Here is a 26490-nt window from a genome sequence, read left to right as displayed (position 1 = left end):
GGCGCGGCCGGGGCCGGTAGGGCGGGGGGCGCTGCGCTGCGGCACGCTCCTCTCGCTGGAAAAATGAGGCCGGGGGGGGGGAGGAAACACCACCACCAAAAACAAAAAAAGCCACAAAAGACCCCCGCCCCCCCGAGCTGCGTGCGCCGCGGAGTCCCCTTCTTTCGGTGATGGCCGCTGCCGCGGCGCTGCCGAGGGTTAGTTTTGCGGGCGGAGCGGGGCGGAGCGGGGCGCGGGCGGGCGCGCTGCTCCCCGGGCAGGGCCGTGGGGAAGCGCGGGCCGGCAGCGCGCCCCGGGGGCTCGCGGACCCCAAGTCCTGGAAGGTGGGAGGCGACAGCGCAGCGAAACGGCAGAGGCGGCTGTCGGGAGCGTGTTCGCGGCGCCGCCGCTGTTCCTCGGTTGCAGGGAAGCCGCCGGGAGCATCGCGGCTGGCGGCAGCCGGGTGCTGCCGCGGGGGAGGAACCCCCGGTCCGCGTGTGTGCGGTGAGGCGCCGGCGGTTCGCCGGCCTCTGCCGCGCTAACAGCGGGCCGCGCCGGGCCGGGCCGSGCCGGGCCGAGACAGCAGGCTCCGGCCAAATACTTTCACCGCTCTAAGACGCAGAGCAGAAAAAACGGAGAGCTTGTACTGTTGCACTTCTCAGATTGCTTCGGTTGGTGTTAATTTGGCTGCTCATTTCCTGATGTCAGCCCAGAGCAACTTTCCTCACCATTTCCGTTTTATAAATATGAGATGGCTGAAAGATTGCAATGATGCACTAAAAATAACTCTCTCGGTGCATTTAGGTCAGGCACACCTCTAGAATAGCAGCAACTTGTATTTTTTCAACCCATTCTAGCTAACTCTACACAGTGCACCCAGATTTAGTGATGAGCAAAAAACGTGGCTGTCCATCACTGTTACGCTGGAGTGCTGACCTGGATGGTATGTTGCCTGTGTGTTTCTTCTGGTAGACCACGTTGCATTACTCCTTTTTATCTTAGGGTGAGTAACAGTGTTGATGTGTTACAGTGAACCCGAACCCATGCAAAGTACTTTCCTTTGCTGCTAGCCTTAATTACGGTGGTAGAGATGTCACGTGGAGGAGTCTGTCATGGGTCAGAGCCCCCCGTGTGCTAAGGGCTGTGCAAAGGCAGAGCAAGCCGCTGTCCTTGGCCGAAGGAGCGGGTAGCTCCTGTCAGGAGGGGGAAGGGTGGATGGACGGAAGGGCGATAGGAAGCAACTGGACCTCTAGACCGGTGTGGCAGTCGGTGGTCATAGCTTAGAGGAAGCCTGTTATTTCCAGAGCTTGGCAAAAGAGGCCTTATAGAAGAGATTCAAGTAGAATAGCTTGTTAATATCCCTCTAAAATATCTGTCCTCCTGGTATGCATATGCTTGACAACATAGCAAGTAGACAGCAGAGCCTGGTCTGGCTGGCTGGAGGTGAAACGGGCCCTTTTAAACAGTTGAAGATGGCAGTGGCCAAGTAAAGGTGGAGGCTAGGACAGGCTTTGGAACAAGGAGTTTCTGGTGCGGCAGAGAAGGGGGAGATGGTGAAGGGGTGGACAGAGAGTGGTGAGGTGGTTAAACATGTGGCCTAGAAAAATGATCCCTGCAGCAGCATTCTGGATGGATAAATAAGTAAAGATTGTATTTCTGGAGCACTGAGTTTTCAAAAGCACAAGGAGGATAGCTGGGAGAAGAATTGTACTTGCATAAACAGAGAAGAAATACTGTATCATATGGGGCTATCATGCAGAAAGAGTTGTTTGTGAACATCTGGTGCTTTAAGTCCCAGGCAGAGCCAAAGGTTATGAACCCAAGTGTAATATGGGCTGGTGTGTGGATTTTAGCTCCTGGGAGAGGGATTGTGCAGAAGGCTGGTTGGGGAGGCTTAAGGGCAGTAGGTTAAGTCTGAGTTGACAGACATCCGCAGCAGAGATACTGGCAGAGAGGCTGAGAGTTTAGCTTGTGCAGAAAGATAGTCTGCAGTAACACGGCAGATTTGTGTGTATTTGACAGAGAAATTTTGGCTAGATAGGTGTTAACTGCTGAAAAGTAAGATTCAGAGTAAAATTGGGAAGAAAGAAAAGCTTATGACAGTCACAGAAACTGCAGAGGGCATGAGGAAGATATACCAAAGGAATAGTTATGGAGTTTAGAGAGGTTGAGGAAAGGCATCCAAGAGGAGACAAGATTTTAGAAGTTGTTGCTGGAGACTTTGAGAAAAGGAATTTCAAATGAGAGCAAAGAGCAGAAGACAGAGAGGTCTTTATTTTACCCCACATGCTTGATACGTGGTGTCCTTAAAAGAGGAGCGCAGTGGTTAGCTGGCGGACACGGCAGAGAGCTGTGAGTGAGGTTGGGTGCTGCTATTTGTGCTGCGTACTGGTGGGGAAGCTCTGCCTGATCGCTTCGGTGTGCCGCTGCAGACTTACAGGGCGCCTGATTTCCCAGCTTTTATGCTGTTCTTTGCAGTCCTTCTCTAAGCTGATCTGTATAAGCTGATCTGTAACCCCTTATCTTCTTCAATTCTTCATCTAGCCCTTTGATTATAAATAAATAGTCAATATTTGTTGCCAATGAATAGTTGACTGTGGTTGCCTCTCTGTGGCCCTCCAGTGGGTCTGTATGCGTTGCAGCGTTTCTCGGGCTCCCGACCTTCTTGAGGCGATAGCAGCAGTGATATCGGCAGCTTTTCACAGGCGACGCCTTGTAGGCACCCCAGTCTCAGCAATGCTTACTGGCCTGCCCAGAGCATCGTGCTTACGTGAGGATGCTGCTTTGGGAGCCAAACCAGCTTGGTAGGGTATCGCGTGCCCAAGTTGTCCATGAGCTGTACCCTGAGGAGCAGTGGCAGCTTCACCTCACCTGTTCTGGTCTTTCTCTTTCCAAGTTTCTCCGCTAATGACCATGAAGAGTTAACGTTCCCGTGATTAGCCGTGTACTGTCTGCACCGGTGCAGGTGGCAGCCTGCCGCTGTTGTGTGTTTGCCTTCCCTCTGTCCACGGCAGAGGCGAGCCTCTTACGCTAGAGGTGCTCAGGGAGGTGGGGAAGCTGAGTCAYGCATATTGTTAATAAAAATGGTACAAAAATTTCCATCGTCGCCACAGCTCGGTCTTGCAACAAGTAAATAAGTGTGTGAGAAACTGTCTGTACCCTAAGCCACGGTGTATGGGACTGCCCAGAGTGCTTTCAAGTGTGTTTGTCTGTGTGTGGGGGACTCATTAACCTCATTTATATAGGTAATAAAATGACATTTACTTGCAGGGGTTTTGTAAGGGTAAATACGTTGCTCTGTGCTTACTTAGTGAAACATAATATTGAAAAGAAAAAGTTATTTATTATTGGCGTTATACAAATCCCTCTAGTGCCTAAACAAACTCCAAGGAGAGGAACAATCTGCAAACCAGTTTTGCCCAGCGTGGTCACTGCGGGGCACGCACACACAGAGGCCTTCATTGAAAAGTCATACGTGGTTTTCAGTCATCTCTATTTTGAGAGGATATACTTGGGTTTCAGAAATAAAGTTTCTGCCCAAGACCATAAATGGATCCCTGCACTTGAAACTGAAATATTGGCCTTACTAAGTATGAAAGTAACAAAAATCACAGGTTTCGTTTCTTAACGTTGTCTTAGAGACAGCAGACACAAATGGTTGTGGGACCACATGTTCAGTGGAAGATGGTATGCAGGGGTATTAGGCACTATGTGTAAAGAAAAAAATTATCCTCTTGTCTGCCTCACTGTCACCAGCATTAAACCTTGTGTCTTGGCAGCTTTCCACTGAGGAGATGCAAACATGGGAACTTGTTGAAGCCTTGATGTGCCTTGAGGTCATTAAAACTGTAGCGGCGTTGTTCACTGCCAGGAGAAATAAAGCGAACTGGTGCCAACCAGGAGAGCAGAGCTGGACTCGACCTGCAGTGTGCTAGCAGCCTTTTCACGTTGCGTCTCGTCCAAGGTCACGGCAAGCCACTGCCCAAGGGTGGCCATGCTCCTTAGTCCCAGCGCTGGTTGGGTCCCCCTGGAGCAGCGCCAGGAGCCCAATTCGAATGATTAGGAATGCAGAAAATTGAAACCAAGATCTCTTAGGCCTTGAATAGGTATTAGCGGCGAGCCAGCTGAAGTCCTGGGTGGCATGTCTGTTCCCTTGGACAGGGAGGAGAGGTAAAGTTAAAAGGTGACTTCTGGGTGTCCGTTACGAAGAACCAGTCCTGCGAAGTGTGCAATAGCCTACTTATTTGTTAGCAGAGGTGAGGACTTTCCTTTGGCTCTGATACGCTTCAAGTCAAGCGAGTATATTTAAAAACAGTAGTCGTCTTACTCTCTRTTTGTTATCGTTACTTCTTTTCAGTATCTTTTCGCTACGTTGTTCTCGTGTCTTCATTTCTTTTCCTTCATTCTGTTTCCTAAATGCTGTTCCTGCCTATTTTCTCATTTACCTTCATCCCCTTGAGCGTGCTTTAAATAAACTTTCTAGTGCTCCTTGCTGGTTCCTGCCTCCACGTGCGAGGTCTTTGGCGCTGTGTTAGCAGTGGAGGCCGCCGAAGGATGTGCGTGAACAGTAATGCCAGACTATTGCTTTCTACTCATCTGCAGAGTGAAATTGTTTAAAATTAAGATCCTGCTCCTACTCAACTTCTCCATTTGGGGTTTTCCCCAAAGCTTCCCAGAAGCAGCTGGTGCTTTCTGGAGCTGCGCTGGTGAGCACTGCACTGGCAGCGAGGCGGCCTCCTCCACGCCAAGCTGCCCGGGATCCTTCCTCTCAAGCACCCAGTCTCATGGAAAGTCCTTGCAAAGCTGGTTTGCTCTTCTGATGTCAGCTAGCGCTGTCATTGTATACAGGCAACAGCTTGGCCAAGATGCATCCTAAGCACGTGTATTAGTTGCAGAGACATGTGGATGTCTTCTGCTTTAAAAAACTTAACCACAGAAGTGGGCTTAGGTTGCATCTAGAAATACAACTGGGATCAATTTAATTGATCGGGAAGCAACATGCCTTCAAATGATGGCCCTTTCTCTTCGGTGGCATTGCACTGACAGTGACTCAGCCGCTACAGAGCTTCGGTGAAGGCGTGGGGAAAACCTGGTAGGTGGCAATGCCCTCTGCGAGAGGAGATTGAACCAGGTTAGAAATGCCCTGGGAGCAAGTTCAGTTAAAGGGCAAAAACTAATGAGCTGCGTTTTCTACAAGATAGAAACTTTCTTTAGAATACTGGCATCTTAAATATCAGGAATCCTCTAAAATATTACTTTTGTAGATACCTTACCTTAGGAAAAAAAAAAGTTGTAACCACTGTTTTTGGTTAGGGGCATATCTAACTGGCCAAGCGAAGTAAGGCCTAGTACTGACAAATTATAAAAATAGAAAGCCAGGGGAGGCAGCAAAGGCGAATAAAGAATGGGTGAGGTTATAAGCTGAGCCTGTGGCACTGCAGGAAGGGAAATACCTTTTTGCGTGGGGAAAGGAGGCAGCCATACAGAGAATTTGTGGAAATGAGGGCTGCCAGGAATCCTGCATGCGCAGTGGAGTTCAAGCTGTGAAATCAACAGGGAGTGCAACCACTTTAATTATTACAACCCGCAATATAAACATCTATTTTCATAAGATCTRTTTTATCTCAGTTGGAAAGTTGTTTTAGATGTAAAACGTCCATGAGTCTTTAGTGAAAGTGAGCACAGCGTAACTTTGCTGTGCTAACTTCAGGTTGAACCGGTGCGGTCTCCTTGCCTGAGCAGTCCCTAATTGTCCCGAAATGAGTTGATCCTCCTGTGTTCTTAAGGGCTGCTTGTGGAGGGGTTTTCAGGACTGGCCCTTGGTTTTCCTTACATCCTCAGGTGTTTCCTGCTGACCGATTATTTTTAATTTGGTCGCACCACTTGCTCGTTTTTTTGGAAGTGACGCTATTAGCGTGAAAACAAGAACTGCGAGAAAAGTTACCAGTAACCTTATATTGCTCCAAGAAATGAATTCTGCAGTCACTGCAGCACCTTAAGGGAAGCTGCTTTTCAATGGCTTGTCGGTTGTCCTGACACTCTGAAACATTTTTAGACGTGATCTTTTCAAAGCTACGCTGGGGGATTTCCACTCCCTTGCTGTTTTAAAATGCTCGTACTGTTTAACCACAAAGCATACACCCGTACGCTCTTGCACACGCGCGCTCTCATTTTCTCCCCGTTAAGGATCAGCTACAGTTTTCAGGTATGGGTCTATCAAAAAGTATCTTGTTAATTGTTGGCAAGAGTTTAATGTTGTAATTATTTGTCATTTTTAAATGGTTCTTTGGGTATTAGATGTTGCAAATTGATGTTTGAAAGTGATGCAGGTTTGTTAGTACAAGGCTTGGGCATCTGAAGTAGCTTAGGCAGAGTTCATCGGAAGAGACGCAGCGCTCCAGGAGTTTATATGGGCGTTTAATGTCAGCGATGCGGCCTGGGAAACTTTCTAATGTACAGTGGTGGTGTTGGTAAGGAAGGCAGTGAAACAGCCAGGTATTGATAAAGGAGTTTAAAGTGAATGCCAAATTAAAGAATTACTCAGTTTTCTGATAGGTTAGTCTGATCAAGGAAGATCTGTATAAGTGTCTTCTTCAGGAGCATCAGTGTTTATCAGCTTGAAATGTAGAAATCAAAAAGATGGGGGGTTAGGGTTTTTTTTGTTTGTTTGTTTTGTTTTTTTAGAAGTAGCTAGGTTAGTAAGTAGCAAGTGTTTCACTATTTTTTTTTTTAATATCTCTTGAATGTAACCTTTCTGTAGAGTGACTGCCTGGATTTTAGGAAGAAAATTATTCTCTAACTGTGAAATGAGATTATTCTAAGACATATTGCGTGTATTGTTTTAAGATAATATTTTGTTGATTAGGTATAGAGAGATTTCTTGATAATACAATAGAAAATCATTAATTAATGATTAGGAGATCCACGGAAAATAGCAAATGTAGCAAATAAGCAAGAAGGCCACAAAATCAAACTTCCTTCAGCACCAGATACACCTTATTAGTTGTGTGGACTTTATTTTTAAAGTATTGTCTGTATTATAGTGTACTTATGCCTGTAAAAATGATGAAATCTAGTCTTGTGGGAATTTACGGTAATACTTGCTGTAAATCTATGCAGAGAAAACTCTACAGTCATATTATCTGTAATGAAAATTTGCTTATGGAGATTAGCGGATTGATGCTTGTTTTGCTGTGCTTTTAGAAGAAGRTGATATGGGAATTTGAACAAGATAAAAGTTGCCTATATACAGAAGAAATCAAATTTGGWTCTGCTGCCCTCTGCAGCAACAGCCCTGCTGCAGAGATCCTGTAGGAAGTCGCTGCTGTTAGAAATACTCTCTCCTGGAGACCAGCTGGTYGCTGAACTGTGGTTTTAAGGGATTGGGCCGGTAGCAGAGGTTGCCTTGCTGCCAGGAGTGAGCCCCGCATGCAAATGGGAAGCCTGCGTCAGGGCAGCGGGGGCTCTTCTTCCTCATGTAAGAGGCCACAAATGTGCACCCAGAARCCTYCCCCGCTGTGGGGACCCACAAGTAYGCTTTGGTGTCACCGGTCAAAATATTGTCACTCTTCCTGTGTTCGAAGGGACAAGGATGATACCATGGTGACATCAGATGGCATCCTCTGTTGTTTTCAGATGACTCAATATTATCTGCTGTATCTTAAATCTGTACATGTTTTAAAGCATATAGATATTTATAGTAGTTCTCTTGCAGACTTTACTACCTTTACAGTTCTAAGTGTTGGGGCTTGTTTTCCCCCAAATGCAGTGTTTATGAGGAGGAGCCTTATATTATTGGTAAATCATATAACTGAATTCTTTTAGTTCAAAAATACTGGAGACAGCTAATTACCCATGTCATAAGGCAGTTTGGAGAGAGTAATTTTAATGCAAGTTGTATTCCCCTTCATCACCTTTCTGTTTATCATCTCCCGGTGGAGTGAGTTGATCTCCAGCCTCTGAAGTATATTGAATTTACAAACATTTTCCCCATTTTGACTAAGACAGGCTTCCAGTTCTGAGATGCCATAAAGGATAGATAATTTTTGAGGGAGGGACAGAAKCTTCTAAGCCTTGACCCTACCGAGCACCTTGGAGCAAAGGACTATTGCTGAGCCAGAAGCAGGAGAGCATGGGTAGAAATCTCCTTCCATGCTCTGTTATATGCCTTTCTTGGAAGCGTTATATGCATGGGAGCCATTACAGTGCTTTCTGTGAGCAATACTCCAGTTTGGGAAGGTAACCAGGCACGAGCCCCCCGGTACACGGAGGACGGGGCAGGGACTGTGCAAGTACCACCCACCGATTTGCTAGCCAGCAGGACCGGGGTCCTGTTTTATTGTCCAGGCGTAATGACCAAATCACTGATAACAATTCACATATTTGCCCTCCTCAGTCTAAAAGACACGGTGGTTTTCGGTGCTTATGCTTGGTTCTGCCATCCTGGATCTTTTGGTCTATTTTCAGCACAGCCTCAGGGCTCGCCTGAGTGCCGTTGCCCCTGCAGCTCGTGTGGTAACTTGATAACTCTTCTTGGGAGCTTGGTTTCRCATGACAGAAAACAGGAAAACATACACTCTTAAAAAAAAATTACCGCATTTTAGAGATGTTTTTCTCTGGGTGCAGTAAGTACGTTTTTGTTGCCAAAACCATTTCTCTGTCCAGTGTAGCTCAGTGTGATGTTGGTGTTGCACACTGTTTCTCCTCCCTTGCACTGCTGGTGGCATCGCCGCTGGGGTGGGGTGGGGGGACTGCTTTAACACGGTTGTGAAAAATGTTCATATAATGGCTAAATTTTAATAAATGATACCATGCTGATTTTTCTCCTTATTAACATGATCTGGCTGTGTCTTACTCAGAACGATAAGATAAACCAAAATTGGCCAACCCGGATTTTTTCCGGTGAGGTTAAAGGCAGCTGCACCCCATACGCRTATAGAAGGAGACGTTTCAGGAGTATCCTGCTGTCGGTACAGCTGGGGCTGGGGTACCGAAGCAGTGTGGGGGTGTAACTCTGAGCTGGTTGCACTGTGTGGCGGCTGAGGTCCAGCTGTGCGGGRCTTATTTTTGAGACCTGGGCTGAGCTTCCAGTGACCCAGGCTACTTTCCTAATTTGAGGTCAGGATCAATTCTGTTTATTTCAGCATACAGACACCCCACTTTCCTGACGTGTGGATTTGCTGCGTCCGCAGGGTTTTTTTTCCATTTATTCCGTGCTTTTCCAGTGGTGTTGCAGTGCAAATCTACTTGCAACGTTGCCRTGTGCATCGCGCTTTTGCTGTGGGCATCCTTACACGGATGGGGTTCACCATTCTTGCCCCTTACACGGTAGAGGTCCACCACATTTCAGGCAGTCTTGAGGGAAGAGGAGCGTCTGCCCGCTGTCAGATGGGAAGCACGGCAGGGCCCTCTGGCCCTCCCTGATGTTATCCTAAGCGGCTCCAAATGCCACCACCGCTCACAGCCTGCTCGTGCGGGAATTGCTGATAACATCTGACAGCTTAGGCTAGAAACCAGAGTGAAGCCCAGGGATAAGGTGCTTCTGCTGCCGCCGCCGCCGGGCTCACTACCAACCTGTTTCCTTGCGGATGGCCACGGCAGGTGCCACAGCRATAACCAAAAGGCCGGCACTTTTGGGGCAAACATCCCGAGCGCTCTGCGTGTCTGGATGTTTCCTGGCTTCAACCCTAGCAGCCAGACCGACGTGGCACTGGCAGTGCTCTGCCCCCTACCCAGGGAGCATCCCTGCCTCGACCACAGCTGCTTGCTCCCTCTGCTAGCTGGGCTGGAGCAGGAGCTTTCCCTGGGAAAAATCCATGGGAACTAGGTGCTCAGAGGCTCATTTTTAGGAGCAGTTTATTTTTTCATTTTAGTGGGGGTTTTTTTGGTGAGGGGGGGAATATATGTGCACCATCAAGGTGCTTAGGGAAAGCAAGCATCTCATTTCACCCGAGTGTTTGGAGGGTATGTAATAAAGAAATGCTTTCTTCAGAAAGAGGTAGAGATGAATGTAATTGATTTAATCAGCAAATAAATATATAAGTGAGTTTCTGGATGGTATTTTGGTCTGGGAACTGTATTTCTTCCTAACTTGTTCCATTTGTTGACTGAAATATTTATAACATTGTTTACTCATACTGCTAGAAGTATGTTACACAGTCAGGTAGACCCGAAAGACAAAAGCTGGTAAAAGTGGATTTTTGATGGGGTTTTACATGGTGCAGCATTAACTTGCTAAGTCCTTACCATCTGTGTCCTTGAGCACAGTAGCATTCAGGAGAGTAGGTGCTATGTAAATGAGAAAAAGCATTAATAAGAAACAGAAAAGAAGTGTGATTTAGGACTATAACTGGCCATCAACARGAAGAGGGAGTAGGAAGCGGGTCCTGTAGGTGGTCGGGTGCTCCGTGGTAATTACTGATCAGTCTTGGAGGCAGCGGCACCAAGTGCTGTCRGTGTGCGTTGCAGCGCTGGCCGAGGCAGCAGGCTGGTAGCTCCTCCAGGACCGTATATCTGTCCCCATCCCCGGTGGATGTGAGGAACATGAATCATCCCTAGTCAAGCATCAGAGCAATGGGAGACCCGTTTTCAGAGGGAAAGGGTCAGCCGTTTCGAAGTCGAAGGAGAGAAATGGGCAGTTGTCTCTCGTTGGAAGCAGCAGGCTGCTTTGGTGGGTTACGTGTTTTGGCTCGTTTTTCAGTCACGTCCTTTTATTTGTCTGCGAGCTTTCCTTGTCCAATATGGGATTTTGAAATAGCAAGGAAGAGCGTAGTTTGCTGTGCGACCTGCCAGTGGTCTGTGGTCTCTATTACACAGACGTAGCGCACCACTTGTGGGGGTCAGGGATGCAGAGCGGGAGGGAGCTGGGCCAGGGCTGGCCTCCGGCTGGGCGCCGGCCGCACGGTTGGGGTGGCAGCGTGGTGGTCCCACTGCTCTGGTCAGGCAGGAGATGCCTTCAGAGCAGGTTGCTGTGGCAGGTGCATCCAGCTTCTGTACACGTCCGGTCGGTAAAAAGTGTCTTCTGGGGGGGAAGGTGTAAGGAATCTGTGGCCAATCTCAAGATTTGCAGCTAGGAGGGCTGGAAACACAGGTCATCGTTTTTTCGTGTTACAAAGCCAGCATCACATGCCTGTGCTGTGTATGCACCATCATGAGCCTTGCTAGGTYGAGAGAAAAACTTAAGTCACAATTCTGATTGCAATCTTGCTTCCCCCCCCACTACATCTTTCAGACAGGATTAATATAGCCAACAACACACACATTTTTGAAAAACAGGATTATAGTTTAGTGCTATAAATGAGTGAGCATCTGGAGAAAGGAAGATGTCAAAGTTAAGAGGCTTTGGCTTCTGTTACACCTAATTTGAAGGTAAAACCTTTTCATAGAATCACAGAATCAGTAAGGTTGGAAGGGACCTCTGGAGATCATCTAGTCCAACCTCCCTGCTCAAGCAGGGTCACCTAGAGCATCTTAGACAGGGTTGCAGCCAGGCGGGCCAAGAATATCTCCAGAGAAGGAGACTCCACAACCTCTCTGGGCAACCTGTGCCAGGGCTCCATCACTCTCACAGGGAAGAAATTCCCCCTCACGGTCAGGCAGAACTTCCTGTGCTTCAATTTCTTCCCATTGCCTCTTGTCCTGTCACATGGGACAACTGAAAAGAGTTTGTCCCTGTCCCCTTGACACCCTCCCTTCAGGTACTTGTCCACATTGCTAAGATCCCCCCTCAGTCTTCTCTTTGCCAGGCTGAAGAGGCCCAGCTTTTGCAGCCGTTCCTCACAGGGCAGGTGCTCCAGCTCTCCGATCATCCTTGTAGCCCTACGCTGGACTCTCTCCAGTAGCTCCATGTCTCTCTTGTATTGGGGAAAACAGAACTGGACACAGTACTCGAGATGAGGCCTCCCCAGGGCTGAGTAGATGGGCAGGATCACCTCCCTCGACCTGCTGGCAACACTCTTCCTAATGCACCCCAGGAGACCATTGGCTTTCTTGGCTCACGGTCAACTTGTCATCCACCAGCACTCCCAGGTCCTTCTCTGCAGAGCTGCTCTCCAGCAGGTCAGCCCCCAGCTTGTACTGGTACCTAGGGTTATTCCTCCCTAGGTGCAGGACTCTGCACTTGCCCTTGATGAACCTCACGAAGTTCCTCTCTGCTGAGCTCTCCAGCCTGTCCAGGTCTCTCTGAAGGGCAGCACAGCCCTCAGGTGTCAGCCACTCCTCCCAGCTTGGTATCATTGGCAAACTTGCTGAGGAGGCACTCTGTCCCCTCATCCAGGTCATTGATGAAAAAGTTGAACACGATGGGACCCAGTACTGAGCCCTGGGGGACGCCACTAGCCACAGGCCTCCAACTAGACTCCATGGTACCGATGAYGACCCGCTGAGCTCTGCCTTTCAGCTAGTTCTTTTTGCTCCCTTTTTTCTATGTTCTTTGCTGTTAACTGCAGAGCTGTGTTCTTTCTGAAMCAGTGCAAAGAATTAATAAGACCATGTGGGTGGGCTTTATGTTAAGTGTAGGTTTGCTGGTAGGCACTGGGGCTGGGACTTGACCTCTGCTGTCCTCRGCTAAGTCTGTGATAGCTTTAACTCTTTTGAGACTATTGCGAGAAAATGAGGAAAAAGTTCTCTTTTCTRCTGAATAATTTTATTTCCAAAATGTGTTTTCCTACCAGTCTTGTAATGACATGTRCATCATTTTTAGTTCTCTGAGTTTTTTATTGCTCTCCCATATCTGATGCCACATTTCCATCTGAAATCTGTTAAAACCTTCTGTAAATGAAAATCCTCAAATAATAATAAGTCTGCTGCAAGCTGCAGCTGGTGACGACCAACTGTAAATATTTAAAATAATTCTTTTTGCATTTACTTTTTCAGTATAGCTTCCATGGCCTGCGACGAATTTACTGGTCTCTCAGATATCTTCACACGTCAAAACTCAGCCAGTGGTGTTTCTCTAGACTTTGAACCTGAYGCTGACTACAAGTTTGTTGAAAGCCTAGAAGAACGGTACAAGTGTGCCTACTGCCACCTAGTCCTGCACAATCCTCACCAGACAGGATGTGGTCACAGATTTTGCCAGCAATGCATTCTTTCTCTGAGGTTAGTACAAATTCCTTCTCTGTTTAGAAACTCACCTTCCTCCCTCAATTAAAAAGAAGCTGGCATCTTCTACAAATCAGCTGCAAATGCCATAACAGTACAAATCAACTGCAAATGCCCTAACAATAGTAATGATCTGGTAAAAAGTGCAGGAGTCAATGGAAAGACTCTGTTGAACTCAGTCACTGCATACTCAGTGCTTTAAAGATGTCTTTGAAGACCTCACCTGGGGGGGCAAGGAATATGGGATCACTTTGGTAAGTCCATGGAAGTCAGTGTAAGGAAATTTTTGGTGTAAACTTAAAGCATGATTGAATGAGATGCTGTCCAGCACCTCAAGGCTCTGCCTGTTGTTGTACTGTTCAGGTGASTTTGTTGCATTAAACTCTAATGGTTTTGTTACTGGTGGTTAGATTAAAGCTGTTTGCCTAAGCATAACTTCTTTGATTTTAGTGGAGTTATTAAACTCATGTTTATATTACCTGATACTACAGTGAGATCACAAGGTTGCTGTCTTTCCACTTGCTTGGGATTTATCTACCCATTAAATATGTTCAGTTTATAGGCCCAGTAAATAGGCCCACAGGCCTGTCTGGAAATACATTATGTGCTGTTTGGTGTGTCTGCAGTCGAGTTTGTCCCAGGAGGGCTACGGAGAAGCTTAATTATGTAGATGGATTTTTCACAGTTTGCCTTTTATATATTTTAGATGCTTCGTGTTAGCCACTCACTCTTTCAGGGTTGCTTCCCCATGGACACCACCTCAGTAAGCATTTTCCCATACTTACTGTAGGACTTCTGGGAGCTTTTTAAGACAGGAACCAGTTGAACTTACTTTGCTGTCATAATAAGGCACGTATTGCTTGCACTAGACAGAGGCTGGTGTTAATGCAGACTATGGGATTTTTCCACGTACGACATTTGGCAACAGATGGCCAGAGAATAACAAAGTCCTTTCAATTAAAAAGAAAAAATCTTATTAACACTTGTAGCACAAACTCTGCTTTCTGTTACACTGTTGCAGCTTAATCAATGCAGTTTAATACTTAGGGTATCCTACATGAGTAGGATATAGACAAGTCACACTCTTTCTAAGTTTTATTTTTACGTAAGTTCATGGTATGATCTTTTGTTGATTCATAAAGGAAAGTATCACTTTGACATGAGCACAGCATATAAGATTTATTTTAGTTTAGCATTGCTGACATGAAGTAACTTGTTATAAAAGTGACTAAAATGTAGGAAACTGAAGATTTTTCTACAAAAATCAAGAACTAGTGGCATATTTCCCTTTTTTTTTTCTTTTTTTTTTTTGTACCTACAGGTTCTTATACTTGCTATGAATAGGCTGCATAAAGATTATCTGAAAAAGGAACATTGTATATGGAAAATACTCAGATTATCTAGGGACTTTGCACAGAACTGTTGCTCAAGAGTGTAAAAGTAGGATTTTAATATATTTTCTCATATTGCATCCTTTAAACATTAATGATACATGCTTTTTTCCTCATTATCCCCTGTATTCAGCACTGATTTTTCACATAGCAAGACTGTTCGTACTTGTATTCTACCTGTCTGGTACTTATGCAAATGCCCGAATATATGTCTTAGGAACATTGAAGGTATGCCTGATTTAGCATTCTGTTCTGTAACTTTTGAGTTCACAGGATGTTTTTTAACCAGGTATATATTTCTTGAATAATTTAACAAACAAGAATATGCATGATTTCTCAAGCTAAGTATCACTGTGGTATAAAGCATCTGTTGACTTTAAGAAGAAACATGTGTCAACAGATCCTAAAATAAGACATACTTAACTTAAGATACTTAATACTTCCAGATATTACTGACCATTTGAAAGGCTTCTTAAAGAAAATCCTCCCCCTTCCTCTTTGCAGTGCTGAAGCTGAGCCAAGTGCATTATGAGAATTTTCTCACTTGACACTGAAGCATCTGCTAATGATTCCTACCAGAGTCAGGTTCTAGCRTGGCCCAATTTCCTAAAATAAATCACGTGTTCTATGAGCTAACATGACTCTTCTTTTGATCTAGAGAACTGAATGCAGTACCCACCTGTCCTGTCGACAAAGAAACAATAAAAATGCATGAGGTAAGTGGCTGTAGYTGCAGTTGCTTCAGCGATCAACACCCACTTGAAAAAAGCAAGACAGCTAAGAAAAGGTGGCTCTTAGTCTCRTAATCCTCAGGGGCAGAGCAGCTTTTGTCTTCTCAAACAATGTTAAGGGAAATAGTGTGTTCAGTGATGTTCTGCAAGAAAGAAAGTATGAATGTATAGCTAAAGCTTAATTTTATCTCCTGTGTTCTGAAGTTAAATCATTTTAGTCCTCTCTATTTCCCTTAGAGTGTCCAAGAGTTTCATGGAGTTTTAAATCTCTAGTGTTCAGTATTTCTTCTATTGGAGAGTTTATATACTTACTACTTAATCCCCCATCTTGCTGTAGGATCCTGTTTATTTGCCTTTGATTTTGACTGGGCTTTAATTTGCTGCCTTGTCTTTCCAATATACCTCATTAGCCCTGCAGACTTAATTTACTTTTTTGGTAACTTTTTGGAGCAAAAGACAAGGTCATGCTTCTCATTTTGTAAGCTGCAGATTTTTTTTTGAATGGATTAATTGTCCTTATTTATATGCCAAAGCTTGTAAGTATACTAGAATATATTTTCCTGTGAAATCATATACTTCTCTTCCTTCTCTCCCCTACTGCTGATAGGAAATTGTAGTCTAAATCTCCATGAAGTTGTTGTTCTTCACTCACTCTCTCCTACTCTGTGTAAATTTTGAATAATGCAATAGTGAACAGCTTTATAATGTTCCTCATAGGCAGAGCTCTAAAGAAGACTGAAAGGTTGCTCTGAGAGCTCAGTTTGCTCCTGCTTACACAACGGGCAACAGTGCTGTTTCTTGGAGGTGATGAAAGGGGTGTCTCAGCATCGCCTCTCCATCTCGAACGYGCGCTGCTCGAACATCGGGGCTGTTCATACAAAGCTGGTGTGGTCTGGCAGGGGCTGTTAGCTCGGCAGCGCCTGGAAGCACCATGGCAGCTCYTGAGCTAATAATCCTGCTGGATCAGTGTCTGTGGAATAACTCTGTAGGGGAAAAAAGGAGGGGAAAATGACCTGTACCTTGCAGAAAATTGACAGTAAACATTTTCACTTACATTTTTAGTATACATTTTCCATGTGAATGATCAAGAACCATACCTGTSGTTATGGAGTCTACACTTCAGTGTTTAAAGGGTTTCTTGTGATGTTTTGCTGTCTTTTTATATTTTTTATAACGTCTTATATAACCTCACATGAAGACTAGCTTACTTTCTTTACAGGTATTCAAAGACAACTGCTGTAAAAGAGAAGTTCTTAACTTGCAAGTGTTTTGCAAAAATATTCCTGATTGCAACTCAAAAGTAATTCTGGGACGATATCAGGTTAGTTTGCTTGATCAAATTTTGAGGCCTTTGATTTTCATACAAGCTCTGATGTGTTTTATAAGGTCAAATTCAGTGATTGTCTTCAGCGTTATTGTAGCAATGTGGTTTGAGTGTGTAGATCATTACTTACCTTGTATGTAAGTAACAAATGTCAACTGAAAACATTATAGCGGAAAGGCTGTTGTTTTGCCTTAGGTTATTTAACAAGAACTATTTGCCTTTATCTCAGTGTTAACGCACCTGTCTTTTTGCAAGTTCAGGAGGGTGTTAATAGGTGAAATTCTGAAGGTTTTCTTTGCAATAGTGAAAAAAATACTAAATAGGAATTTATAAACAGCAAGGATAATTCAGTCATTTCAGAATGTCTGSACAGTGTGATACAGTGCTAGGGAGGGAGACCCAAGATAGTTCAGCAGATTGACACTCAGCCTGGTGTCATGGCCACRCTTCTCAGCAGGGCCTTGGTTTGGAGAAAGCTTCCTCGCCCAGCACTGTCGCAGCTGTGCTGCACCAGTGTCCGAGGGGTGAGCTCAGGGATAGCTTTAGTGTCACCACAGTGTCCACACATACCTTGTATGCAGTTGGACACCATGTGATGGTGCTTCATGAAAACTCACAGTTGCTTGCCCAGAGGTACCAGACATTTTGTCTTTTTCTCGTGTATTATTTGAGTGAAAAGTAGAAATTAAATAAAGAGCTCTCCAAATTTGCAGGTTCTTCTGCTTACTCTATTTTTGAGACAGTACTAGGAAAGAGTATATGGAGTTTGTTACCAAACTGCCAAATGTTTCTGTGTGTGTACCAGGCAAGTAAAGATGCAGTAAACCACATTCCTAGCTGTGGTTGGTATTCATTCCTGTGCGAGTTTAATTCGCTGTTACGTGTTGCAGGAGCATCTTCAGCAGTGTTTGTTTGAAAGTGTGCAGTGCACGAATGATGGATGTTGCGATCAAATTCTTCGGAAAGATTTGAAAGATCACTTAAGTCAGCACTGTAAATTTCGAGAAGAAATGTGTCAGTACTGCAATCAATATGTGGTCTTAATCAACAGAATGGTAAGGTTGTAAAACATTTCCTGGGAATCTGTAATACGTGTTTGCCTCTTAATGTTGTGGGGTGAAAAGTTTCCAGCATTGTAATGAGGCTTTACAACTCACGGAGTAGAATTTGGCCAAGTACCTGAAGGAGAAAGCATAATAAATGTGTAAAATAAATAATGTCAGTTGCTGTAGCTCTCTTAGGAACAACAGTCTGGTATTGCACCTGCACTTGTATTTTTGTAATTACTTTCTGCATGCCAGAAATTAATAGCTTCCTTTATAGATACTACTTTACAAAAATAGAAAAATGTGTGTTATAGCCAAGAATAAATTAATATGTAAATTTTGTATATTTGCCTGTTCTTGCATATAATGTTCTGTGTATCATTTTTACTGTGGTGTTCCTTGAGCCTGATACAAATCATTACCTTGTTTTGTTTGTTTTTTTTTTCCTCAGAATCATGAGAAAAATGATTGTCCTGACTATCCAGTGCCTTGCCTCCAAAACTGTTCACAGATAATTCTGAAAAAGGAGGTACTATAAATTTTTTCACATACCATAATTCAGCAAACTGCACTCTTCTATGAAAATTGAAACTCATTGCATTGGCCCATGCCAATAAAACAGGTCCATTAATTTGCTCTATTTTCTTTGTTTTGTCCTAAAAGTGGTATGTCTCATTTTATGAATGAGATATATCCACATCCATATTCAGTCATTGCAAAACATTGGCATTGCAATGCTAGTGTATCATCTGGCTTGCTCATAGATTCTGACTACTCATATTCTTCTTTATGTGATCAGCGGTCTACTCATATTGGCCTTTATTCATCCTTTATGCAGATATTTAGATTTTATCCCTGCAGTAAGTTACTTAATATTTATTTCATTACCACTTTCTCTGTTAATATATACAGATTGAAAAGCATCAGACTGTGTGTCCCGAGACTGAAGTGGACTGTCCCTATAAACAGTACGGCTGTCTTGTAAAGGTATGTTTTATACATCTTTATTTGTAATGGGATTAAGATTTGTAATGGGATCTACCAAATCAGTCGGAGTATTTACCAAAATAACCATTTCTATTCTTTCACAACTATTTCTAGTATTGACCAAAATACTGCAGTGAAGAGTCAGGACTGCTATTCTCTAACTTTCAAAGCACAGAGGAGACATTTTAAACTCCTGCATCAATAACATTTTTTCTAAACAATTTCAAAATTTTGTTTACCATATTATTAGATTCTTTTACTTTCTTCTCTGTCTCATTAAGGTTAAAAGAGGGAAACTTGCTGAACATGAAAATGGTGCCCTGAGGGAGCACATGCTGCAGATTTTAGACAAGAACTCCAGACTGGAAGAACAGGCAAGTCATTTAATGAGCATTCTTCGACAGTTATTGGCTGATTGGAGGACAAAATGAGATTTTGCATTTGTTGCATGTTTTAGCTCAACTGCATTTTAAAGACTATCTTTTATCTTCTTTGCACACCTCAAAAGTCAGAATAAGCATTCCAGTGAAGTTAGTCAATTAAATGGAAACCCTCCTGTGCTCAGGCACATATGTTCTCCACTGAACACAGCGGGAGGCTCGCTGCCTCTGCTCACCTCATTTGCTTTCTGCCTTTGCTTACAGTGGACACGAGGTTTGCAGGTAGAGTGTTTTAGGTTTCAGTGKTTGCTGAGATTGCAAGAACACACTGAAGAGGAGTCTCTTAAWTGCCGATGTCTTGCCCCCTGCAGAGGCAGCACTAGCTGCTGGCTGTGCCCTTTAGCAGAGTAGGTTGCAAACACTTTTCCCTGCTTGATCACTGCTGCTGCTCCCAGCAGGTGACACTGGGCATAGGCCCAATACTGCCAAAGTGAATGCATTCAACTAATGGTTGACTTACTCTTTTGCTTGTTTSTTTTAAATATAAGTGCCCTAAAATGCAACAATTTGGTGATCTACTGAAGCCTTGGAGTCAGTACTCCTCACTTACTCATGTCTTTTACTTATTAGATTCCAGTACAGAAAAATCTATACGTATATGTTCATATATGCATATACATATACACACCAACACACTTGAACATATATTCATGCAGGTATATRTTGTCACAGAGCAGAATGTGTCATCTTGACAGAGAGGAAAGGTATGAATCTCTTAGCACCTATTGCTACACAGAGCTATTAAGAAATATGACTATCTTATGGCTTTCTTGGGAAATCTCATCTTTTTTTCCACCTGGAAATTCTGTCCAGTTAGAGTTCAAGAAATGAASTTCGAATGGGATTACTTGACATCTGTCATCTTGATTATGCTCCAGTGAGCACTAGCTCCAATGAGTGACGTTGATGTCCAGCATTCCTAGACAGCCCTACGGCATGTGAACACGTGCACTACAAGGCTGTTCCTCGGAGATGACAGACCTACTGTGTTTGTGCTGTCGAGCTGAAATCACACATGGGCAGTGAGCCCAGAAAGTCCCAAATACACTGCGAGTCCCATGTCTGCGTACTTCCTGCGTGGGACATGCACGGGGCACCCACGTTCATGGGAGGGCTGCTCCAAGGAGCCCATGCGGCACATGCTACGGGCTTACACATTTTTGTCTGGGAGATCCCCAAAATAAATACAACAAAGGTTCAGGAAACTGTTGCACTCTAAGCTCACCTCCTGCCTAAATCCAAGTTAACATTTTRGTGTAGAAAAGCTCTTAGAAATCTTGCTTTGCAACCTGGGCAATAATAAGATTTAAGATGCAGAGTACTTACTAGTACTTATCCATTAATTTTTAATTAATTAGTAACATATGTAGTTAAGTTAGAGTATTTGCATGCTCTAACTTTTCATTTTTTCCTATGTAGTCACATGCATTTTAATTTGATTGTTGTGTATTTTGGCATACTTTCAGTTTTTATTCTGTTTTTTTTCCATCTGTAGATATCAGACCTCTGTAAGAGTCTGGAATGTAAAGAGATTAAAATTCAACAGCTAGCAGAGGCAGTTAAAAAGTGCGAGAAGGAGTTCAGACAGTTTACRCAGCTGTTTGGAAAAAATAGCAATTTGATGGTAAGCACACAGGTAAGACATTTATTTTACCTTTCTGGCGATTTGCTTTCTTGCATCCTGGAATGTGTTTATACAGTGATGGTTGTCATTAGTAGCGGGATGGAAACAAATACTGTCTCCCAAACACTTTACAAGCACCTCTTGTTTTTTACAATGCAATATTATCTTTTCCTTTTATCCAATAAAGAAGTTGAGATATTTGGCTTGAGCAAAAAGCACTGAATAAATCCTGCATGGCCAGGTCCCCGTGGCAATTATGCAGGTGTAAATTTGAATAATTGGTTGAATGAAGTAATGCACTGTGAATGGAACTGAATTAGGGATGGATTCTCAGTGAATAAATTCTGAATTACCCATGAGGGTGCATTCAGAGGCATTCCAAAGGCAACCTGCACAGTATTTTCACATCTAGCCTGTAGTGGATATTGCTGACATATGATAAAGAAGTCTCTAATATTTCMAATGAAATGACTGATTTTGTGAATGTCTCTTGTCTCTGCTTTTCACTCTCTTCCACTGGCATTAATTGGGAAGGCTCTTGCCAGTCACCTGGATAAATCTGCACGACTGGAGTCACAAGTAAAACAGTTAATACAAATGGCAAACCAGCAACAAAGTAAATTAGACTTGCGACCCCTGTTTGACACAATTGAAAATGTAAAACAGAAGATTGCTCTTATGGAGACGTATGATCAGCGCTTAGGTATGATGGGACTTCTGTTTCTTTTCTGCATGGTTTAGCATTTTTGTTGACTCAGTAGTGCTGTTAGTAGATGCCCTGATGCTGTTGTCAGTTAATTGCAGTTCTTAGCCAGCAATGGCTTTCCTGTTCTTGATTTCTAAGATCAATCGGTGGTAGCGAGTACTCGATCCTCCCACCTTCCCTTATGCCCTAGGCCCCAGCTTCTGGATTTCTGGTGGCACTGCAGGGTCAGAGAGCTGAGCTTGGTTAGGCTGGTGGAGTGTGATGGTGGTGGYAGTAGCATACATAGTCAGACGTCTCTCTGATAGTCATTGTTACCAGCTGTTATTACAATAGAAAATTTAACACTGTAGTGTATATTTCTGTCTCCATCTACTTTCTTGCTTCATGTTTGTAATGTGAACCTTGTAAATTAACATCAGCCTTGTAAAGTAAATCAACATGTTTATGAAACATATATGTACTTAACCAGAATTCCTTGATTGTTTCAGTGATAACAGTAGCCTTGATACTCAGGGTGGAAGACTGCTTTGGCCTTCCCTTCTTCATGACATAATTGCTTGCATTGCAGCTTGTCCTTTTAACTTCTGCTTCCAGAGCTCCTTCTGCAAAAGAGTAGGATGAAAAATAAAGGCTGAGGTTTGGAAGAGAAGTTAATAGAATCAGAGTGGAAACCCATTTGTATTCCAGGGGCTGTAATCCCCTGTCCCTAAGAAGACTCACTGTAAATCAAAGAGTATCTTGTGGGAGGGGGGAAAATCAGTCAGGTAGGATGTGGCTTTCAAGCATCAGTTTTGCCAGAGTAGGCCTCTAACATGAATCTTTTAAACAGAACAAGCAGCTGTTGTAGGCTAGCCTCTATCCTTTGCTGTTAGAGGTCCAGCAAGGCTAGGTTCTCCTTTCACTTCTGTAGCATTACTTCAGGTTCTCATGTGAGTCACACCCAGATYTGACCCTGGTTCTTGTTTCAGCCTGATAATGTTAGAGTTTTCCAGGATAACACTGTCATAAAAAACAAGAACATGAATATCTATGTCAAACAGAGTCCAAATAAAGAACTCCTATAACCCTGGAGTCTAGATGCAAAACTTGCTTCTCAGTGCTATCTCTAGGATGGAGTGTACAATATACGAATTAGGCTTTTTGGTATGGGCATTCAAGAGTTTGTCTTGCCTCAAGCATAATATTGGCAAAAGGCTGAGTGGAGTGACCTGTGCTACAAAGTTAGTTCTCTCTGAGAAGCTCTTGGATGCAGTTCTGCAGTTTAGTCTTCAGCCTGGCACTTGAGTAATTAAATATTTTCTGCTCAAGTCTGGTTGATCTTTATGAATACAGTATTCTGACAGTTTTATTTAACTGAATGTTTCTCTTTTTTCCTAGTTGTTTTGGAAGGTCAGTCCAGCAAGCATGATCTCCAGATCAATATTCACAAAGCACAGCTCAATAAAAATGAAGAACGATTTAAGCTTTTGGAAGGCACATGTTACAATGGAAAATTAATTTGGAAAATCATGGACTACAARATGAAGAAAAAAGAAGCAGTGGAAGGCCGTGTCCTCTCTATATTTAGCCAGCCTTTTTACACCAGCCGCTGTGGGTACAGGTTATGTGCAAGAGCCTATCTGAATGGGGATGGCTCAGGAAAGGGAACACACGTCTCTCTCTACTTCGTTGTGATGAGAGGGGAGTTTGACTCACTGCTACCATGGCCTTTCAAACAAAAAGTTACACTTATGCTTTTGGACCAAAGTGGGAAAAAAAATCACATTGTGGAAGTCTTCAGAGCTGACCCCAACAGCAGCAGTTTCAGAAGGCCAGATGGAGAAATGAATATTGCTTCTGGATGCCCACGCTTTGTGCCACACACAGTTCTGGAGAACACAAAGAATACCTACATCAAAGATGACACTCTGTTCTTGAAAGTAGTTGTGGATTTAACTGATCTGGAGGAGCTGTGAAAAAATACTTGATAACGTGACTGCTTTAACTATGAAGAAATGCTTTCTTGGTGACTACCAGCCTGCAATAGTGAATTGCCACTACTCAAGCTATTGATAGTGTTTTTGAGGCTTTTGGACTGCATAACAGCTAAAGAATTGCCAAAGCATCAGTCTTTTTTTTTTTTTTTTTAACTTTTTCAAGACTGCAATTTTAAGGCAGCTATAAGTCCAGTTTGATGTTGTGAACATGCATTCAAACCAGTGTTTCAACTCGGCTCAGTACGTGTTGGGGATGCATGTTTGGCTCACATCAGAATACTGGCATTTTGAGATGAATCTCCTCCAGTAAGCCCTTTGGAGCCCAGGCAGGCCTGTGGGTTCCCSTTATTTACACAGAACTGATAGCATGTCCATCATCATAGTGTGCAAGCGCATTTCATTCATCTCAAATGGAAACATTTCAGTGTTACCATGTTTGAATTGGTGTATCATGATCCCTCAATTGCCTGAGTTTTTGAAGCAGGGAGAATGGCTTTAGCCGGGCAGGGAAAACYTTAGCCAGGGATCTTGCATTCCCTTTCCTTCTTTTCCAGAAAGTCCAGAGGAAGATGCCAATGCCTCTTGCTTTTCTAACCTTGACATTTCAGCTGTGTTGAGTACCCCAGCTCACAATAGCTTTGTTAATGTCCTTTCTATTCCTGCCTAGTGCCTTGGGACTGAGTCCAACTGGTGATAAACATCCACAGTCCTCCCCCCGCCACCATTTGAAATCAAAAGAAGTTGCATGTGTTTATCACCTCTCAGGATATGGCCATAAGCAGGGTATTCAGCCAGCCTGTCAGCTCTTGGCTGCGCTGCTGGAAGAAAGGGGACAAAGCTCTAGTATTTTTGCTCTCATACCCATGCAAAAGAAATCTTTTCTGGCCTACCAGCTCTGTAGAAGGCAGTAAGAGCTTTGGATATCTGTTTGTGGAAAGGCCTACATTGCATGCACTGTTCCCCTCTGATGTYTGAGGGAGGAGGGAGAAAATGGATTAGGAGATGAGGTTGCTATATGAATCCAGTTCTCCCTGGTCATGAAGATCTAGTATTTGTTAAAAGGAGAGATAGCTACTGAGTAACTACTGATAACTGTGAAGTACTTCTGAAGATCTTAATTTTTATTCCAAGTTCCTTCCATATTGCAAGGGAGTGTGTGCACTGTATGTGGTTTACTGGAGACAGAACAAAAATGCCAAGGTCAGGCACTGAGGAACACGTAACAAAGAATACACGTGCCTTTCAAAAGCCTTATAGGTACCTGTAAGAGGGATCTAATTTTGCACGCTCAGTCGTTTTGTTGCTACAAGTGACAGAATTCTGTGTCTCTGTCATCTCTTACAGATCAGGTATTGCAACGTCAAACATAATCCATTGCTCCTGCAGTCCAATGGCAGAGGAACCTTGAATTTTTTCAAAAGACATAAGAAATTAAGCTGGATTTACACTAAGAGTATACTAGCCAGGCTAAAAATCAAAGTGGGGCACAGAATGCAAGAAATAAGGTAGAAAATTCAAGAAGAGGGCAAATGAGGCAAAATCTAAAACACCCAGACTTTCTGTGCAGAATGTTAGTATCAACTGAAATAATACAATTTCAAGATTGATATTAAGGTGAAAGCAAAATACCCTATTTTATATCTGAAATCTCATTACTAGGCATTTACTTTCCCGTAAAGTTTCTAGGACATAATTCAGATATACATATTTTCAAAATCAGGGAGTGTAGGGGGAAAGAAGCCTAAGTTATCCATACCTTCTGGTGAGTTAGCACATCTCAACGCTATTTCAGTTTACATGGTACTTGCGTCCTTTTTTGCTGTATGATGTCAGTGTGTACCGGACCACTGTAGGGGTTTTCTGTGTTCCCAGGGACAGTTGGTGAGGGCCAAATTTTATTCTCTTGTGCAGTCCTTATTGACTTTAACAGCCATTGTGTCTGTGCAACAAAGAGAATTAGGCCTTATGTCCATAATACTTTGTTACATAAAGAATAAGCTTGTTGTAAAATGGTGTGGCATTGTAGGACATAAATTATGAGTCATTGATGTGGGCTTCATGTGGATTATTACTTTAATATTTTCCGTGTAACTTTCAAAGTGGCACGACTTGAATAGCAACCACTAATACAGATGGAAATGTACTACCCATGTTTCCTAGAACTCTTTAATACGTTAAATGTAAAATATAGAAAGTGATAAAAAACGTAGAGAACTGAGGCAAGAAGGAAACAGCACAGTCTGTATCTAAGGAAATTACTAACCCTCTCTGCCTCCACCGCCCCAAATGTAAAATGGGGATAATAATACTTGCAAAAGTGTTGGGAGTCTTTAAATGTTTGTGAAGATTTTTGAGCATGACAGCAGCTAAGTATTATTACAACTCCATTTCTGAGTGTTAGAATAGATGATGGCATTGTGATGTTGGTAAGTGTTCAGTGTGTTCTTGGACAGATGTTGAAAGCATGTTAATTTTAATGAATCCATACTGTAATCTCTMTTCCTCTACTTACCAGCTGGTTTTATTTATTTTTTTTTTTTTTGGCTGCAAATATTCCTTTTAAAATTTTGAAGCACAAATTCCGGGTGATGGAAACATCCCTTTTGAAGTACTGCCTGTTTTATAATGAATTAGTTGTGAAAATTAATTTTTTAAAGATGACTTTATTTAAATCAGTTCATTTTATTAAAATAGTTGAGAGTTTTATGTTTAGTTTTTCAGAGTTTTTTACTACTATAAACTGGATTTTAAATAACATCCCATTCCTAATAAAGTATTAGATAGCATGAATATTAGGGAAGAAGTTAGATGTTGCATGAAAAACACCAAAAAACTTTTCAATTATGTTGTATTGGGTAAATAACTGAAAGAACATACAGTATTCCTACACAGTATGTTTTTAATGTATTTATTGACAGATTTGTAGTTGTTTGAATAKCTCTTACTACAATAGAGACATTTTTCTAGCCAAATGTCATAACTGTATATGTAAAATGTGTAAGAATAAATGATGATCTTTCTGGAGCGAGCGTGGCATATACTCCTTTAAACTGAACGCGAAGACCCCGTGCAGGCGTGCGGACGGCTGCGTATTGCACCTGATGCGCGGCGTACAGCCCAAGGAGAAGACACTACTTCAGGTCGAGAACCAGTATGCTTCATAAATTCTTTGTGCTTTAACGCCC

The 26490-nt window shown here is 43.2% G+C and overlaps 1 protein-coding gene across 1 annotated transcript; it reads left to right on the top strand.

The window, feature by feature from the left end:
• The first annotated feature begins 182 nt into the window (after positions 1-182).
• On the top strand, positions 183-26292 carry TRAF5 (TNF receptor associated factor 5). The gene is made up of 11 exons (XM_085315791.1): positions 183-197; positions 12853-13077; positions 15130-15187; positions 16422-16523; positions 17417-17581; positions 18024-18101; positions 18485-18559; positions 18841-18933; positions 20495-20635; positions 21158-21326; positions 22707-26292. The coding sequence occupies exons 2-11, from the start codon at positions 12863-12865 to the stop codon at positions 23282-23284; spliced, it is 1674 nt and encodes a 557-aa protein (XP_085171917.1). The 5' UTR covers positions 183-197; positions 12853-12862; the 3' UTR covers positions 23285-26292.
• Positions 26293-26490: the final 198 nt, after the last annotated feature.

The sequence above is a fragment of the Rhea americana genome, unplaced genomic scaffold (genome assembly GCF_003343005.1).
Source record: "Rhea americana isolate MKP2758 unplaced genomic scaffold, rheAme1 scaffold_44, whole genome shotgun sequence".
Taxonomy (NCBI): Eukaryota; Metazoa; Chordata; class Aves; order Rheiformes; family Rheidae; genus Rhea; species Rhea americana.
The sequence above is the reverse complement of the archived record's forward strand: the minus strand, read 5'-3'. Positions and strand labels throughout refer to the sequence as shown.